This window comes from Anguilla anguilla, chromosome 15, assembly GCF_013347855.1.
Source record: "Anguilla anguilla isolate fAngAng1 chromosome 15, fAngAng1.pri, whole genome shotgun sequence".
Classification (NCBI taxonomy): Eukaryota; Metazoa; Chordata; class Actinopteri; order Anguilliformes; family Anguillidae; genus Anguilla; species Anguilla anguilla.
The window spans coordinates 17,384,949-17,403,167 of record NC_049215.1 but is presented as its reverse complement, the minus strand read 5'-3'; the positions used below and the strand labels follow the sequence as shown (position 1 = coordinate 17,403,167).

Sequence of the window (18,219 nt, the reverse complement as noted above, 5' to 3'; positions counted from 1 at the left end):
GACAACTTTCAAACAGGAATCCCTGAAAGGAGAGAAAGAAATAATAATAAAAGTGGAAATGGTTTCGTTTGTGTGCCCCCCCAAACCCTCACACGCACACGTTTATCAGCTGAGCTGTATCTCCTGTGCCTCGGACAGAAACGGGTAAAACGGGGGTTTGGGAATCAGCGGACCGCCCCATTCTCCAGTGCGGCTTGGCCCCCCGTGCGGCTGGCTGGCGGGGTGGGGCGGGGGAGGGGACATCGGCAGGCCTCAGTCTCCTCTCTATTGTGGCCGCGCTGCGCTCGGATCAGATTACCCATAACACCCACAACCTCCCGGCACTGCTTATTAAACATAGAGCCGGCTCAGAAATACAGCGCAGAGTTTCTATGGTCGTCAGTCAAGGTTTAAATACGTGAATTCATCTGATATACGGCTATGGTGCTTTGTCCTGGTAAATGAATGAATTAATGAATGAACGAATTAATGAATGAAGCTGGACATTGGTGTATATCTGATATGCTGCCCATCAGTATTACATTTGGATTGTTATTTTACTTTTTATAATTGTACTATGTAAAGAAAAAACATTAACTTCTGCTTGGAACAGGATTGGCAGCACACGTTTAAATAATCCGGTATTATCCAAAAAAAGTCCAGGATTGTTTGTTTGAGTGAGGGTCCCATTGTGGGCCTTTTTGTTGTATTTTTTTTGTTTGTTTTATCGTTATGTTTTGATCTATATTTATCTCCTGAATATCTCATTATATTTGTTGTCATTTTAATGGTATTTATATTTATTTGTTTTTAAGTGCGGTTAGATTTTTTTTGGTTTAGATATAGCTGAAACCAGTATGAGCTGAATAGCCTCTTTCTTCTCTTCTGCAAATGTTCCAGAATGTTTTATTGTTCTAAATGTTTTAATGTTTTTTTGTACTAAATCTCCTTCCAGACGTACCTGAACAGGAGCCAGACAAACCTGGCGAACGGTGTCATCAGCGGCAATGGCGACGGCAGTCTCATCATCTTCGAGACGGCGCTATAACATCAAAGATGCTGCGGCCCCTGTGCCCGACCCTGCCCACACTCCCGGCCATGTCCATCGCTATGGTAACTTCCTGTCCAGGCTTCGGGGAAGTCTCTGGGCTTAGCACTCCACACAGTAACTTGTGGCTCGTTTCTGTGGAGCGACAGACTTTGCATCTTATTTTAAAGGGCACGTAAGGTTGTTATCAAGAAAATATGTGTGTGTGTGTGCATGTGTGTGTGCGTGTGTGTGTGTGTGTGTCTGTGTGAGACACACATATCCCCCCTGACCTTAATCTGTAGAGAAAGAGATTAGGGTGAAGTAAAACTATTAATGCCTTTTTGACAGTTGATTGTATTGTATACATGTATGTGCCTTAATAGTCTATTTAAGTGCCAGATAGAATTTGTTTAATTTTTTAATGGGCCAAAAAGACAGGAAAACTAGTGTTGCGTTCTTTAAGGTGACCTAGTTTTGTGGATGAACCAAAAGAACACCATGGAACCATGCCGGTGCCTTCTCAATGCCTTGCTGTCTGTGTTTTAAGGACTGAATATTTTATGTTGTGTGTGGTCGGTTGATGGTGCAATAACTAGTTCAAAGACAGATGCCTTGTCTTTTTTTATTTGTGACTTGTTTTATGGTTCTATCTGGTACAGTTTTACTATTGACTCCCACATATTGATAAGTGACTTTGGTAAGCTGACATAAGCTGCGTTTCCACCCAAAGTACCCAGAACTTTTAGTCCCAGGAACTACTTTTCAAGGAACTAAAAGGTTCCTTCAGCCCATTGTTGTCTGCGTTTCCACCGCGGTCTAAAGTCCCGCTGACGTATGAAAAAGCGACTTAATCACCTGAAATTGAATTATTTTGGGGCATATTATTTTACTGTTGTCAAGCAAAACTCTCGTTGGTAGTTCGACTTGGACCGTTGTTATGCAACAAACAGGATATAACAGACCAATATACAGATTGTAACTGTTTTATATATCCTCTCAAACACATTCATTGTGTTTTTAAGCGAACATTCACTTTCATGTCTTGACATCCGAGGCGACAGAATGCATTCACATTCCACAAATAACTGGTAACAACATTTATAGCAGAAAACATGCACACGTCGTAAACAATTCGAAAAAGCAAAAGGGACGATTACTAGAATTAACCTGTTATGTCACCCTGACAAAAAGTGCGGAAGGTGATTTTTTCCAGTTTGCTTTTACTGGAAATTACGCAGAACTATCTAATACCTCACATAACTGTATCAAACGTTTTGAGTCAATTATAACGGGCTAACAAAGAAAATCCGGAAGAAAATATTCAGCAACCGAATTAAACCGTTTGAATGTTTTGGTACGTAATATGCTGTCCCAGCGATTATAAAAATGAATACTAAAGCAAGAAAAGAACAGAAGAGCACACGTTATAATCCTCAATCTTAATTTCTCATCTGTTCCAAGACGTTGGCAGGCTATAACCAAAAGTAGGCTACTGCTCCGCATAACATACATGTTTGAATTCAAGTTAAAATAAATTGGTTTGCGGCTGCAGATTTTTTAAAATGGCGGTTGAAATAAAATACTACGACCAATCAGAAATATTCAGCGCTTGCGCCCCACCCCAAAAGGTCCGGTACTTTTGGAAAGTACTACCCCCCCGAGCAGGGACTTTTTTTGGGGTAAAATAAAGTCCCCGGAACGTAATTTAAAGTCCCCTGGTCCCTGCGGTGGAAACGCACCGAGTTCCTCAAAAGGTTCCTAGTTCCTGGGGAAAGTTCCTGCGGTGGAAACGTGGCTATAGACTTGCAACTTCATGCGACGGCCAGTTTATTCTTAGACCAGTGTACTCCTTTCTTTTAATGAATGTAACAGCGTACAGAAACGACTCTCCCTTTTCACTGCAACACGTTACTCTAACAGCTGCTGTTTACGGTCCGAACCATGGGGATGCAAACCATCACAGATCAACACTAACACCTTTAATCAAACTGCTTAACCTAAACACGTTTGTGAAATGCATCTTCCTATCATTTCTGAGGTCTGAGCTCCTTAGGATTTTCATTGCTGGAAAATCTTCAGTCTAGGTGATCCAAACACACTGACTGTTCATCTGTAGACATTTTCTGACTATATTTAAAGAGCTAATTAGACGCAAGTACCTCTGAAGAAGTATTAATTGTAAATTGGAGTGCAGAGATATTGTTTTGTTGGTACAATGGGACTTCATTGTATAAAGGCATGTGCCATATAGGTTGTATTTGCTTAAGCAAGAAATAAAAGCATTGAGATGAAACTTCAAGCGTAACATGGCATGACATTTGGCTTGTCTAAAAATGTCAATTGCAGCATCATGTGGGCATTCTCCATCTGTATAAATATTCATTTTGTAGGTTTCAATGAACAGACTTTTGGTGGGCCCACTTTTGCAAGTGTTCAGTGAAGCTGTTTGTGGACACCCTATATATAGTCTACATTTTTTTATTCTGTTAAAGCCGTCACAGAGGATTTAGTTCTCTTGTTTTGGTTTTCATAATTACGTGTACAGTCCTGCTTGAAAATTTGTGAACCCCTGTGCATTTTTGACATTTTGAGTATCCAATGATCTACAAGCCTCCCTTGCTGCATCTGATGTCACTGTGCATTGGTCAGCAGTAAGAAGACTAAATAGAAATGGCATACAAGCAAATGGCATTCACCACCTGGAGAACCCTGGAGATTTCTGTGAGTCCAAACTATCTGCCCCCAAGCAAAAATGTTTGATAAAAACCCAATGCTGTTCACCACCAGAACAGCCTTCTCCCGATGATGGGAGTGTCATGGTCTGGGGCTGCTTTTCTTCCTCTTGTCCCGTGCGACGTCTCTGAAAAGGAACCATGAGTTCTGAAGGATTCCAGAGGATTCTTGAAAAGAATGACAGGCCGTCAGTCCACCCGCTAAAGCCAGTCTGAATGTGGGTGTTCCAACCTGACAAGGAGCATTAAAATAAGCATTCGAGCAAATCTATCAGAGAATGGCTCAGGATGTTTCTGTGTTTTGGGGAAGATCAAGTCAAAGTCCTGCCCTGAATCCAAGCGAGATGCAGCGGCAGGACCTGCAGTGGGCTGTTCTTGTGAGACAGCCCTCAAACCTTAACGGGCTGGCCAAGTTCTGTAAAGATGTTCCTCCAGGAAGACACACAGACTGATCAGTGGACATGGGAGACTATCATACTGCAGTCATCGCTGCTAAAGGAGGTGCCACAAGTTATTGATTGAAGGGGTTCACATATTCTCGCACACAGAAATCTTTTTATGTTACATACACCAGTTAAATAAATTGTGTTTTACATGTCCTTTATTTGGGAAATCTTAATGAAGTTTGGAGGCTTACACAAGACTGTTGTAAGGCTGTTTCTCTAAAATTATTTAAAATAATGACCAACCCTTGTAGGTTTCACAGACTTTCAAGCATGACTGTATAAGTATCAAGTTTTACATATAAAAACATGTTGTGGTCAGATAATATCTCTGGCAGTCTTTGCTCAATAGAACAGAAGAATGTGATGTTTGCAAGCCTTTAATAAATTGTGTGGTGTCTGAGGCATCTGCCACTCTGACGTTACACTCCATATGTAATGCACCATGTCACACTCTTACATTACCATCAATACATAATGCCTCCATGTCACACTCTTACATTACCATCAATACGTAATGCACCATGTCACACTCTTACATCATCATCAACATGTAATGCACCATGTCTAACATTACAGTCAGTGTGTAAAAAGCTGTGTCATACTGTGACATCACAGTCAGCATGTTAAACGTTGTCATACTGTGACATTACAGTCAGTGTGTAACGCATGGTGTTGTACTCTGACATTACAGTCAGTGTGTAATGCTCAGCTGTGCTCCTAAATTGCCTCCAGTTTGTAATTCAACTGTGGGATGCTACCATTATGGTGGGTGCTTGATGCACTGTCACGTGCCTTACAGTCAGTCTGTGCATAATGCATGGACTCACACTGTTGTTTTCCCAAATTTTACAATGTCCAACTGTTTGGAGAATTCATTTTTACACCCTCCACTATCAATCAGCGGAGAGCTCGTGCAGATTAAAGTGGGTGGGGGGATCACTGGCGCAAGCTGAAATGCTGAGATCCTGGCTGACGGAAACCCTCCAGTCCTTGGGCAATGGTAGAGCCAGTTGCGCAGGGCTGCCAGGCTACCAGACGCGGGCAGCGTTGTCATGGTCCGGATTCAGTACCAGACCGAGGGGCCCATCCGTGCGCTAGAACAGGGCCTCTGTGAGCCACCCATCTGCCGCTGTTCTCTAATGTTCATTTATATTTACTTTACTGGCACAGGGTTGCAGGCCTGTGTGCAGGAAGGGGCCAGTTAGCCAGTCAATGCTCTTTAACATGGGAGCTAAAGAAAATAGCTAATACGCGTTTTCACCGTTGACCTCTCGTTCAGATTTCCTCAGTTCCACATTGCGGTGAGCCTTTAGCTTGAGTGGACCTCGTGCTTCCTGCTGCGCAGTGGAATGCCAGCTCTTTTAGTTATGCATGACAATCGCGGTGCCTTGACCTGAAGAATGCGTCCTCTTCAGCTGCACTACCAATGCGTGTCTTATGACCTGATGGATTTACTTGAATAGCGTGCACTGTGATTGGTGGAACACTGACGAGTACCGTACTTCCTGCTTGTAGTTATGGTTTAAGTAACAGAAGGACATTTAAGAGCAGAGTTGTTATTTGGTAATAATTTTACGGTCAGATCACATCTTGCTGGCCTCCTTTGTGGCAGTGTGTCATCCTGATGGAGTTTTTTGGTTGACTGAAGTGAAGATGACGTCATAGTCTACGAGTTACAGACTTTCTGTCTTTATGCTTATAACAACGTTACGTTCCTTTAATATTTATGTGAACGTATGCACACACGTATTTGAAGCAAGATCATTTTCTTTAATTAATACAGCATACGTCAAAAAATTTAATGATGATAATCCAAATTCATGTTTTATCAGACGTGTTTAAACAAATCTCCAGGAATTTTTTTTAAGATGGTATAATTGCCATGTTGCTTGTACTCCAAATACATACAATGATGTTATTAAGACACTATTCTGTGCACTGTGTTTATGTATCTGAGTGTATGTATGGTCTCCATACATATTCTATATCCCATGTGAAAACTGCACAATTTTATGTTAAATATACAGTTTTCTTTTTCTAAGTCAGTAACATGGTATACCAAATAGTTTTGTAATATGTTGGTTGTATCACTTAGGGTGTAATCCTTCTCACTACTGTTCAAAATGTTCTCAACAATTTTATGTACTCCTTCAAAGTATCTCTGAATGGGCAGTGTAATGTTGAATTGCACAGTCACTCTTTATTTTCTGATTATATTTTATTGTATTTTTTTTTCCTTTTTTTCCCCTGATGTAAGGAACATGACATGCCTGTAACACACATTATTTTATGGCTATTTTTTTATTTTATGTTATTTAAATTTTTTTTAAATGTTCAGGTATATCTTCTTTAATTTTGTCATTTCCAATTTACACATTGTATTCTTTGTTTAATCAAGATCAATTAAAAAATAAAAATGAAAAAAATCACTAATTCGGTTTCAACAAAAGCAGTTCTTGGGTGGGGACCTTCGAAACAACCATGGGGGGCACGTTTATAAGCAATTTTTAAATAATTATTACATTTCATCTTGTTGTTTTGATTCCTTTTCGATTGACATTTGTCAGATTTTGAGGTCACTTAAAAAGAGTGAGAAGTGTATTTTTCATTCATGAGAAATCCTCAATGGAAATGGTTGTATTGATGAAACCTGTTCAGCTCTGCCATGGAAACCCCAGAAGCCGCGTGTGGCAGCAGGCCGGTCGGGTCACAGATCTGAGTCTGTGGGCGTGTGGCGCACCTCTGCGCTCCCCTTCATTACGCGTGTTTGTGGTGGTAAAGCAGAGCCGCTCAAATGGATGGCTGTGGTTCTTTAAGAAGACCGCGCTGAGGTTCTCCTGACCCGCGGGGCGTTTTTGGTGGGGACACGGGGATGGTGGGGGGGATTTACGGGAAGGCCTCGCCCTGTACGTCAGCGTAATGACCTGTTGCCGGGGAAAACACGGTGACGTCGCCGACAGGTGTGCGTGACGGGTCAGTCGGGCGCTGAGCACCGGTCCGAGTGCGGCAGGGGAGCAGTTTTGGGTGACTGCTCATCCCGTAATTACAGGCTTTGGGAGTGCTGACGGATTTTTGGGAAGCCCAATGATCCCACACTCATTAAAAACGCCTCTCTTGCCCCTCAAAGAAAGTGACAGCCGGAGTGTGTGTGTGTGTGTGTGTGTGTGTGTGTGTATCACTGTCCATGGGAAGGTGTTCTATTATACTATTAGCAAAGCCAGGGTACTTACTGAAAGTTGGGCTAAGCACCTTGTAGTGCAGCACAGTACAATCGTGAGGGACCTGGGTTTGTTACTCAGGTTTATAGGTTTGATTCTCAGGACCTTGAGATGAAAAATCTGAATCACTTCAGTAGATAGCTTACATTTTTATAGCAGTATATGTTAGTCACTGGATAGTAGCATCTAATAAATTTCTAAAATTAAAGGTAACATTACAACCAACTGTAAGGACAATTGATCTTCAGTGGCATAGATATGCTAATTGATAAAGAGTAAACATTCAACTGCTGTTATGTGGTGTGTTGGTCAAAGAGTTGGGCTTGTATCCTTGAGTTTGCTGGTTTGAATCCTGAATATGTGTAGTGCTGGTGTTTCTGTGACCAAAGCACTTACCCTCTTACTGTCCCGCTTGATAGAGAATGAAAAATGTTTTAGTTCTAAGATAAAGGTCTCTGCTATAATTATATAAATCTCTTTCTAAAGGAAATATGTTCTTCAAATGTTACCTTGTTGAAATGCCAACTGCAATGATTTTATTTACATATTCAACAAATTTGGACACAAGATTAAGCTTCCAGTTTCACATATTTTTGGAATCCTCAAATAAATTTATATCGGTTAAACTAATATAAATCAGTGAAACAAAAGCACGGATTTTGAGCTCTATTTTCTGTTTGCAATAGGTATTTGTTGCAGTATTTAGCACTTGAAAGAAGGATGAAAGGGAGGAGTGGTTTTTTTTGGCGGGGGGCGGATGAAATGGAAGCCACGAGGTCCTTTAAGGCAGGACGATTTGCACAATTCATTAAAGATAGTGATTTTTCAGTTAGCATCATATTAAATGGTTACTTACTCCCAAATAGTCCTTGGGGAGTAGGATTGTTGGCTAGCGAACAGATTAAAGTTTGTATTGAAAGAGAAATTGAATTCAGGGGTAATCAATAGTATAATGCTGTGGCTGAAGAGCAGCCCGCTGCCTGAAATGAAATTACCATATTTTTAATCGTAATTTTCCACTCTGTTTATCTGACAGTGTGGATGTGCAATCCAAACAGATAATGAGAGAGTGCGATATTGACACCGTTGGTCCTCTGGAGTGCTTGTTTCAGTGATTAAACGCTGTGATCTGTGATTACTTTGTGTCGGGTGTCAGGGCTGCCTGCCAGGACGCGGTTAGAGAGCGGCGCGGAGCAGATGTACCATTCGCGTCGTTTCGGGAGTGCTGGCTCACCAGACATCGTCGTTGGGCGGTATTCAAACCGTAGCCTATCTGCGGCCGCTCTTTATACACACCCGGCCGGCACAATGGGGGAAATTCTCTAAGCGCTATCTACATCAAGAGTCAGCACATATCCTTTCCTGCTGGCCCCTCAATAATGGCATCAACAAAGTTTTCACAATGACTATTATTAACGGGATACCTTCGGCGTTAATAGGATAATAGTGCCATTTTTAACACAAATCTGATCTCGCGCAAAATAGCAAAAATGTCTACGTATATGCTGAGGTAGCTTTAATAAATAGACAGGGTTTTTGGGGTCGGCGAATTGTTGGCTATCTGAACAATGGAGTAAATGCGAAATAAATAATAAAAAAAACATATAGGCCTATATACAAAATGGGGCGGTTTTCACAATGTGGACCCAATGAATAAAATGACTGATGAATTCAGGCCACGCCACTATATTTGTGCGAGCTCTTCTGCATTTTAAGAGACATGATATGCTTTTGTTGGCTTTAAGAGGCGTGGAGACTTGTGTTCTGTGCAAGGTGTATTATAATCAATACTGTAATAAATAATGTAACAACGACTATGTGCACTAACAAAACTTAAAGAGCCATGAATTGCGAAAGGGTGTTATTTTATTGCTGATTGAAATGATTTTAAATGGACCGATCTAATCGCATAGCCATTTTAGATTGTTGGCACACTATTATTTTACTTTATATTGTGCAAGCAGTTCCTTTTGTGGTGGTATACTGCGGGTTGACAAATGGGAACAAATTGCATGACGCGTGTAGCTGAATAGCAGCTAGTTGCGGTGTGTCAAACTTTGTGTTGAAAGGTGTTGACGTGAAAGCGCGAGGGTTCTGTGGGTTGCGCAGACCCGACTGATGCGCACATAAAGTACTCGCTGAAGACGGAGGCGAAAGGAAAAACAACATTTCGACAAGCTGTGGTGGAATTAGGCGAAAGAACTATGCATCCTTTGTTCTGTGCCAGTGACACGCGGAGGGAATCGCGAGTCTTGAGTCGTTCCCCCGAGACAGTGTTTTCAAGCCCTCTTGAGCGACAACAAACGAAATATCCTGACGTTCCTCTTCAACACCTGACGCTACTATCTGAGGCCCGTTCAGAAATATAAACAACAAACTCCCATTTATAACAGCCCTGCTCTGACACTGGGAGCCTAAAATGGCATTATCTCCGGGTGAAAAAAAGTTTAAGATTTACCCTTAAAATATGTGTTCTAATTCAAAGCACATTCCTTAGTTCCCATCCACCTGCACGTCAACTGCATTCCTGTTGTCAATTTACTCTCTTCGAAAGCCCCTACATGTCAGGGCCAAATTAACATAAGTCTGACAAAAATAAATGTGTCCCCGTCCAAGTTACAATCCTGCTCAAACTTATGGGACGACGCGTCTCAGTATATTTCCAAAAAGATGTTATTGTAAGACTGAAAGACAGACTACACTGACGTAAAATGGTAACTTTACTTAAGTTATTTTGTTTAATCGGGTGTTCCATTGCTGTCAGAATGTGAAGGGAAAGTGTGATGTTTCAGCACTTTCTAACCACTCCTCTATGATCTCACAATTGCCACCGTGCTCCCACATCTACTTACATCATTCGGCACTTGGTCTGTAATGCAAAGCTGGTTCTCCCCCTGGAGTTATAAAAATAAGGTTTCAACCGGCTCGGTTCACCAGTGATCGAGCCTCCTGCAAAATGAGTCGGTTGTAAATACAAAAATCACGAACTGACTTCTTCGTGCAATAAGTACACACAAAAATCTTCACATATGTTTTAATGTGCAATACATTGCAATTATATGCATGGTATTTAACACTTTCTTCAAATCTATTAAAACTTTTGACTTATCCAACCATTCTTTTCTTTTTACTTTAAGATTTCATTTGTTTTGTCTTAAAACAGCAAACAATTTGAACTAACCTTTCCTTACCGAAACTCTTTTCTAAAGTTGGCTAAGTATGAAAATATTTTTTCTATTGTTACTCTCGGCATTCACAATTTATGCAATCGTTTTAAATATTAATGGCGAGGGGGGTGAACAAAAGAATCAGGCCTTTTGCCAAAAGAAGAATAAAAAAGAAAGACGGGGGGTGAAAGCAGAGCTGTTACCTGGACTGGGTGCTATGGGACAGCGAAACCCCCGGCCCTGCGTGAGGAGGGACACAGACCAGTTTCATGCTTTAACTCTCTAAATCCTCTGCATGCTCCAGCGCCTCGGAAAAATGCCCCTTCAACCCTTCAGCTGTCAGACGAGAGAGCCAAACAGCCGGGCGGACAATCGGAGGAGGGTTTATCTCATCGGTAAATAAGGTAACTTATTGCCTAAAGCTTAAGGAGACAGTGGATACTGATGATGTCATCCCTTTGTGCGAGATTGATGAAGCTTAAGAAAGGAGTCACGGTGTGTGTGTTTCTTTATGTGCGCGCCTGTATTCTTTTATTTGACCCTTTCATTTTATTTCCTTTTAATTTATTTAAGTTTCTCGTGATAGTGTGCACAATAAACAGCCTGCAGCTGCCTCTGAAATTCAAGAGCAGCAGAACATGTATCTTACCTGGAAAGATGGAACTTTATTGAGTATGTTTAGTGAAATACAGAGTCTATGTGTTTCTAAGACAGGGAGAGTGTTTGTGCATGTGTGTGCGCGTGTGTGTGTGAGAGAGAGAGAGAGAGAGAGAGATAAACGATGTGCATACATGAATGTCTGTGTGTGTGAGGGCGAGAATGTGAAACTGTCCACGCGTGAGTGTGTGTGTGTTTGAGAGAGAGAGAGTGAGAGAGAGAGACAGAGACAGAAAGTGAAGCCATGTGCATGCGTGATTGTATGTGTATGTTAGACCTTCCTGCAGACTGGTCCAGATTGGTCTGTAAACGGCAGTGACGGGGAAGCAGCTTAGGGTAATGCTGTGTGTAAAGAGCCTCTGCACTGCCCTGCATTTAAATACAGGGGTCTACGCCTGCTCAGTGACTGTGAAAGTACCCAGAGCTCATGCACAGGAACAGGAAGAGCAACTTTTTTTTGGGTGGGTGGGGGGGGGTTCTTTCTCATCATCCCCAAAGCCCGCCGTCCCCAGTGTAGGGACCCACAGGGTTGATGGTAGGGGCCCACAATGTGCCCGTTGTATGGTCCCTGTCAGCCCCCTCAAATAAGGCTTCCTGTTCATTAGACATCCTTTCACCTCGGCACAAAGCCGCGGCCTTGCTGCGCCGCAGAGTGGACGCCCATCTCTTCAGAGCCGTGTGAAAGGCTCTAAATGGTGTTTATGCACGCCATTGTCGGCCTTTGTGTGGCCGGTCTTAATGCACAGCGATTTGAGCGCCTTTGTGGCCTGGGACACTTTATCTTGCCTGTGTGGCTTCAAATGCACGCCTGGGCCATTCAGGACCCTGCCAGGCAGCCGGCTTAAAAAGTTAGCTTCACACACGGACAGTGGTGCTCTTGGATCCCACGGAGCCTCTGAGGATGTTCCCCCGCTCCTTCAAGCTCCCCTGGGTTCAGTCTAACCCCAAAATACACGCACGTATTTAGCGATGCATGGCCGGACAACACCTGAATTTCCTTGGTCACAGACATATCTCTATGTTGTTTTGTAAGAATAGTTTTTAAAAACTAAAGGAAAATAGTATTTATCTGTAAATATGATCAATGATATCTGTATTTTGAAATATAAATGATTTAAACCCCCAACTGAAGCAGAGCTAAAACAAAATGAATGAGGACCTCTGAATGTTTTCTGAACATGTTTATTAAAGTTCGCCAGGGGGGAAGGGAGGGCACGTCAAGGGTGTTGGACATTAATGTCAACATCATGCAATATTTTACTTACTGGTACTATTGGTACTGTTTTGTATTGAGTTATGGGTAATGGTTCACATGATGTTTATGGATTAAGTTAACCCGAGTGCTGGAGATCTGACCAGGGTGTCCATCCTGAAAGATATTTTCACATCTAGTTCAGTTCTGATTAGCAGCCCACTAAATGGGAACACTGCTGATTGGTTAAAATGTAAATTTCCATGTTATGTGCCTAAAAACCACGGTCTCCAAACGACAAATATTATAACATACTGTAGGGGGCAGTATAAGAACTTTCAGGATAAAATAACATTTTGGCTAAAGTTGAGAGAGTATGTTTTTTTTCCTTGGTTCGTTTACGTGTGACCATTAAAAAATGACGGTTTTTACACTCGGCTATGTCAGTGCTGCCTGCATTCCACCGCCTTTGTTCTGTAAGTCCAGCCTGAAGTGGCCTGTTCTGTTGAAGAGTCAGTCCACAAGTTGGGAGATGGTGCTTTTCAGGTTGGGACAATTAGGATGGAAAGATAAGCTTAGTTTTTTTTCCTTTTTGTGTCACAGCTGAGTTCATGGTTGCACGGCTCAAGTTCAGAGAAATATGACAATATTAAATGATGAAAAGGCCTACGCAGAAGGAGGCTAGTTGTTTTTTGGATGGAATAGACATGGCATATGTCTCTCATCCGCTTGTAGCATTGTTGTAGCGCGCATACATCGCCCCTGGAGTGTAATCAATAGGGCCTGCCTGTCTCTCTGTGGATGGGAACACAAAAGCAGAAGAGACTTGCAGAAGAGGATAACATTATACCCTGTTCAAAAGCGTTGGTAGGAAGGAATGCGAGGCTCTTCACTATTCAAAAACGCTTTTAACACTGGCCTGTGATTATAGGTTAAGGATGTAACTGATAGCCGGTCCATTATTGTTTTGGTGGTTTTTCGTGCCCCTCTTCTCCTTTCCCTAAGCGCTCTCCCGCCAAGCGAATTTACAGTACGTTTCCGAGCACACGGAAGCGGCTGTATTCTATCTCGCGCTTCCTTCTCTTCTGTGAGCTGAATGAGGGATTGTGATTGGTCTGTGCACCGTAAGCGTTTGGGGTTCACCCTGCTTTGCTTGATGTCTCCAAACGAGCAAGTATCTAAACACGTTGGCGGATGAACAAGTAACCTTTCTGTTGAGATTAGTATTGCCCAATAGAGAGGCCATAGGTAGGACTGTATTTGCAGTTTCAAAGCTTCCTCATTTAAAAATGTAGAATGACCAGCATTAGCTTCGTAGACTGAATACAAAGTTGCAAGGTGGCAGTACTGGTAGATTATAGGTACACTGGACAGCTTGTACTTTGCGTGGAGAAGCCTAGCCTAGTTGCCTTAGGCCATTTAAGTTGTGGTTCAAAAGCCTTCTGTGAGAACCGCATCCCCAATAATGTGCTCCAATACCATCAGGTGTTTCAGGACCAATCCCATTCTAAATGAATAGGCCTACATGCGTATTTAGGAATGTGCTGCCTCTACGTACTGTGAAGCAAAGGCATCTTTTCATACAGAAGAACGGAAGAGTGCTCCATGTACTGCTTCTGGCTAATATTTTCATTAAATGCACCCTTATCAAATAATGAAATGAGAAATCTTTCTCCAGCCAAATGCTATTACCTCACCATTCAAGTGGTTTCCGCAGAAATATCTTGTTTTCCACCCCAATCAATTGGAGTGATTTGCATTCCTGACTTTCTATTTCGTCTGCAATTGTCCCTCCATGACGAGCAGTACTGTACAGTGCAACTGCTTGTGGTTTTGTCTTTGTCTTGCCATCAGAACTTTTCTGTGGATATCAGCACAGAACCGTTCCCACTGTTAACTCTCACAAATTGTCTGTGCGCCTAGAATAACTTTGTTTAATTGAATGAAACAGTATTATCTCCAGCATTCACTGGTTCACAGCTAGATGGTGAAGGAGCTGTTATTCTGTCAACAGAAATGAATAAAAAAGTGTTTTTCCACACAGTTATAATTGCATGGAGTATCTCAACAGGAACTCTCTTCCTGGAGGCCTAGTGTTTATACAAGCTTTCTTTCCATGAGTTATCTTGGCTAAATTAACTATTTAGCGGTGTCCCCCAATGCTAGTTCACCAGATTAGATCACAACAAAATGTTTCACTTATCTAAAGTCCTCTTTGTGCAGTCCTGTTCTGGGCTGTAGGCAAAAAGGATGGGCTCAGATGGACTGCATGGTCACTGCTTGTCATTGACGTTTCTTATGGTTTTTATGTTACTTCAGAGGACTTTCAAATGTTTCACATTGGATGTTTTAAGCAGGACCCAATACATAATGCAAATCTCTCTTTTTGAGCGCTTCCCAGCGTGCATACAACACCGCCTTATTATTCATGCTAACATTGACTCTTATAGTGTCAGAATCTAAATGGATAAGAAAGAAATCCACAGCCCGAACAACAGGTTCAGCAAAGCCAATGTATGCAACCTCACCATTGATTTTAAACTGTTGCATAAATATTCACAATGTTCCCAATCATTGTGGGCGTGCGCTGTGCATGATTTGTTTTCATTGATTAAGTGACAGCCGCCCCAAACATCTCATAGCAAAGTTATTAATACTTATAGCATTGATATTATATCCGCATTAACAACAATTCCTCCAAGTGATGGCGATGGGAAGACCGATGCCATAGGAGGACACTGTCTGTGCCTTCCGAGCCAACAGCTTTAATCAGACGCTTTTCTGTGGGAAGGATCTTTGTTTTGAATCAATCTTCACTGATGAGGAGTCCAAGGGTTCTGTGCATTTTAACAGCATAGTTGTTAAGAGCTTCTGTAGACCTTGTTGTTGAAATGCTTGCATGCAGGTTTACATAGAGGTAATCTCCAAAGCGGGCGGGTGCTGGCTATGCAGTGCAGTGCAGATGGGTAATGATAGGCCAGAGTTGTTATCTCCAGTGGGAAGGGTGTCCTTTTCGAAGTGGCTCTATGTGACAGACTGGGCTGCCAGGTTTTGCCCTCTCAACCAGACTGGCTGAATCATCACCAGCTTTTTGTAATGACCCATGGGATTTAGCAAGCCAGCTGTCATTTTGGCTTAAACACACACCTTCGTTGAACCGGTTTTTATCCCTAAATTTAGCTTTTGCCTCCCTATTTGGAGTGGGGGCATGTATCTGTAGGCCGGTCTCGTGACCGGCCTGTAGTCACTCCTTCTTTCCCTGTGGTCCGCCAGCTGAGCTGTGCATTGTGCCAGAGGTCTGTGCTCCACAAAGCTAGCGCATGTACACAGCGGGCTCTCAATCAGCCAGAATTACCGCCCTTACACAGTTACACAGGGAACATCATGACCACTGAAACCCTCCCTCCCTGGGTGATGGTACAGCCAGCTATGTGCTGTGCACCATGCACGGTCTTGGCCTGTGTATCTACAAAGTGAAAGAGGACATGTTTAGAAGGTGCTCAGTTGAAGGGTCATCAACTGAAAAAAAGAAAAACCATACACTCATGAATGGGCTGTTACTTGACTGTGTACCCAGCAGGTCTTTTTCCATGCTTTTCAGAGGCTTTAACAGGCTGTTAGAGATTAAGGGGTGGAAGCAGCAGTGTCCCCGGTGTTAGGGCAGCGTCTGGGGACAGGAGGTTATCAGCTCCCACAACCCCACTGCGCACAGCTGACAAGTTCAAGCAATCACACTGACCTCCTGTCTGCCTGGGGCTGCAGAGCAGGAAGATGGATAGGCTTAACAGTGCATTGTGAACTTATCCGCGTCTGAAAAAACTGCTTATGCATACGCATGCACACGCGCGTGCGCGCACACACACACACACACATGCACCCAGTCAACGCATCTTATGGGGATATACAGATGTGTCGTAAAAAACGAGAAGGTAGCATCAGGACCCGTGACATTAGTAGTGCCAAGGTCACAGGTTCAGCACAGCCAAAAGCTTGTTGCAAATCAAGCGCAGCGTCTTTAATATGGGTTTATCTGATTCCTCAGCATCGGAGGAGGCGAGTGTCACGAGAGCGCACCCATTTATTTTAAAGTAGCGCGGCTGAGGGAAATTCATTTATCTCGAAATGCCGTTAAGGAAGATTGCAGACGGATTCATGAACTTTTCAACCCAAAAATTCCCCACAAACCAAACTACATGTCACAACTTCCTCTAAAAGCATTGGCCACCGGGGCATAGCCAATATGGCATATTATCCATTCCAAAGTCTATTCTATAGGCTGCTTATGGAAGCATATTTGCTTAGGGCAGCCATGCAAATTATTACTTAGTGCCTTATAACCTGATAACACAAATTAGATACCCATTAAACGTGAACAATGTATATAGAATTTTAAAAAGATTGCCGGTGATACTTGAAGCGATGCCAAAGCTGGATGTTATTAAATATGTCTAAAAGCCTGCAGACTTTTCAAAGTATGGGAAAGATTTTAATCCTAAAAAGAATTATAATATTAATCTCTGCATGTTTGGTGCCTGCTTCATGTTTATGAAAAGAACCGACTATACACAGCCCAGAAAATAATAAAATAAAAACATTTTGGTGTAGGTTTTGCCAAATAAACAAACCAAATGATTCCTGACTACTTCTCTTAGTTTTCTATGAGATTGCATTATATATATATATATATATATAATGCACTACATGCCATCAAAAATAAACAGGGCACTGTTTATTCTGTAAATAGCTGGTTGGTGGGCTTATGTATGTTAATAGGCTTCTGATTATGTACTTATCACTGTCAGACTGTCAGCAAAGCCAGTTTGATCTGGATTGTATAACATCCTTGCGTCTCCTGTGAAAACAGATTGGCCAGTGTATAAATAGCATAAATTTGTACATTTGTTAAAGATTTGTGTAAATTCTGAAATGAAAAAAGCCTAATTTGTTATATTTAAATTGTTACACCACTAACTAGATAATCCAGTAGTATTAATGTGACAAATTAGAAACTGCCAAATATCTGTTAGTGTTTGCCTTAAATGTTGATAATTATAGTTATGATTATGCTGACTATTATGATGATGACTACAGCAACAACAACAATAGTAAAAACAATAGTAAAAACAATAATAATAATAATAATAATAGTTATAACTAATGTTCTTCTAATCAAAACAATGTTTTCCTCTGGTTTAATGGATTTCAGCCTGATTGACATGCTCCCAGATTTAATGTAGTTTCTGGCAAAAGTTTTTAATTTCCTGCTTCACTCTTTCCTGCCCCAGCCCCTGAGGTAAACACATGCCAGTGACCTGGATATCTGCTCCAGAGCAATACAATAGACTTGTTAATTCAATCGTACCACCTGAAGGGCCTGTGAAATGGCTGCAGTCGGGACACAGCAGTTTCGGCTGCACCTTGTCAGCTCTGCTGGGACCTTGTCTGCCACAGCTTCACTGGGAAACGGGGGCCCTACCGCGGTCAGGCCCACAAACTTTAAAACAACTCCTAACACTCCTGAGTACTCACATGCTGATGATGAGCTTTAATCCATGCTTTACTAAACTGCTACATCTACTAAGCTGATATGTTACTCTCCTACCACTGGTGAGTGATGGTGCCATTCTCACGGTTGATATTAGAATAGACTCTGTAGCTTAGTCCTGCTTTTTCTTCTTTACTTTCTCCTGCAGTGTGTGTCCTTAGGATGCCCGCCTTTTGTCTGGAGGACAGTGCAATCAGCAGTTTATTCTCTGACTGGTGACTCCGAACGTCTCAAAGGGAAAAGTAATGAATCT

The 18,219-nt window shown here is 42.1% G+C and overlaps 1 protein-coding gene across 1 annotated transcript in view; it reads left to right on the top strand.

The window, feature by feature from the left end:
* The window catches only part of abcc4 (ATP-binding cassette, sub-family C (CFTR/MRP), member 4), a 52,835-nt gene extending 50,985 nt beyond the window's left edge, over positions 1-1,850 (top strand). Inside the window, exon 31 of the mRNA XM_035394584.1 lies at positions 935-1,850. Within this exon, the coding sequence (XP_035250475.1) occupies positions 935-1,027 (93 nt within the window). The 3' untranslated portion in view covers positions 1,028-1,850. The remainder of the gene's footprint in view (positions 1-934) is intronic.
* Positions 1,851-18,219: the final 16,369 nt, after the last annotated feature.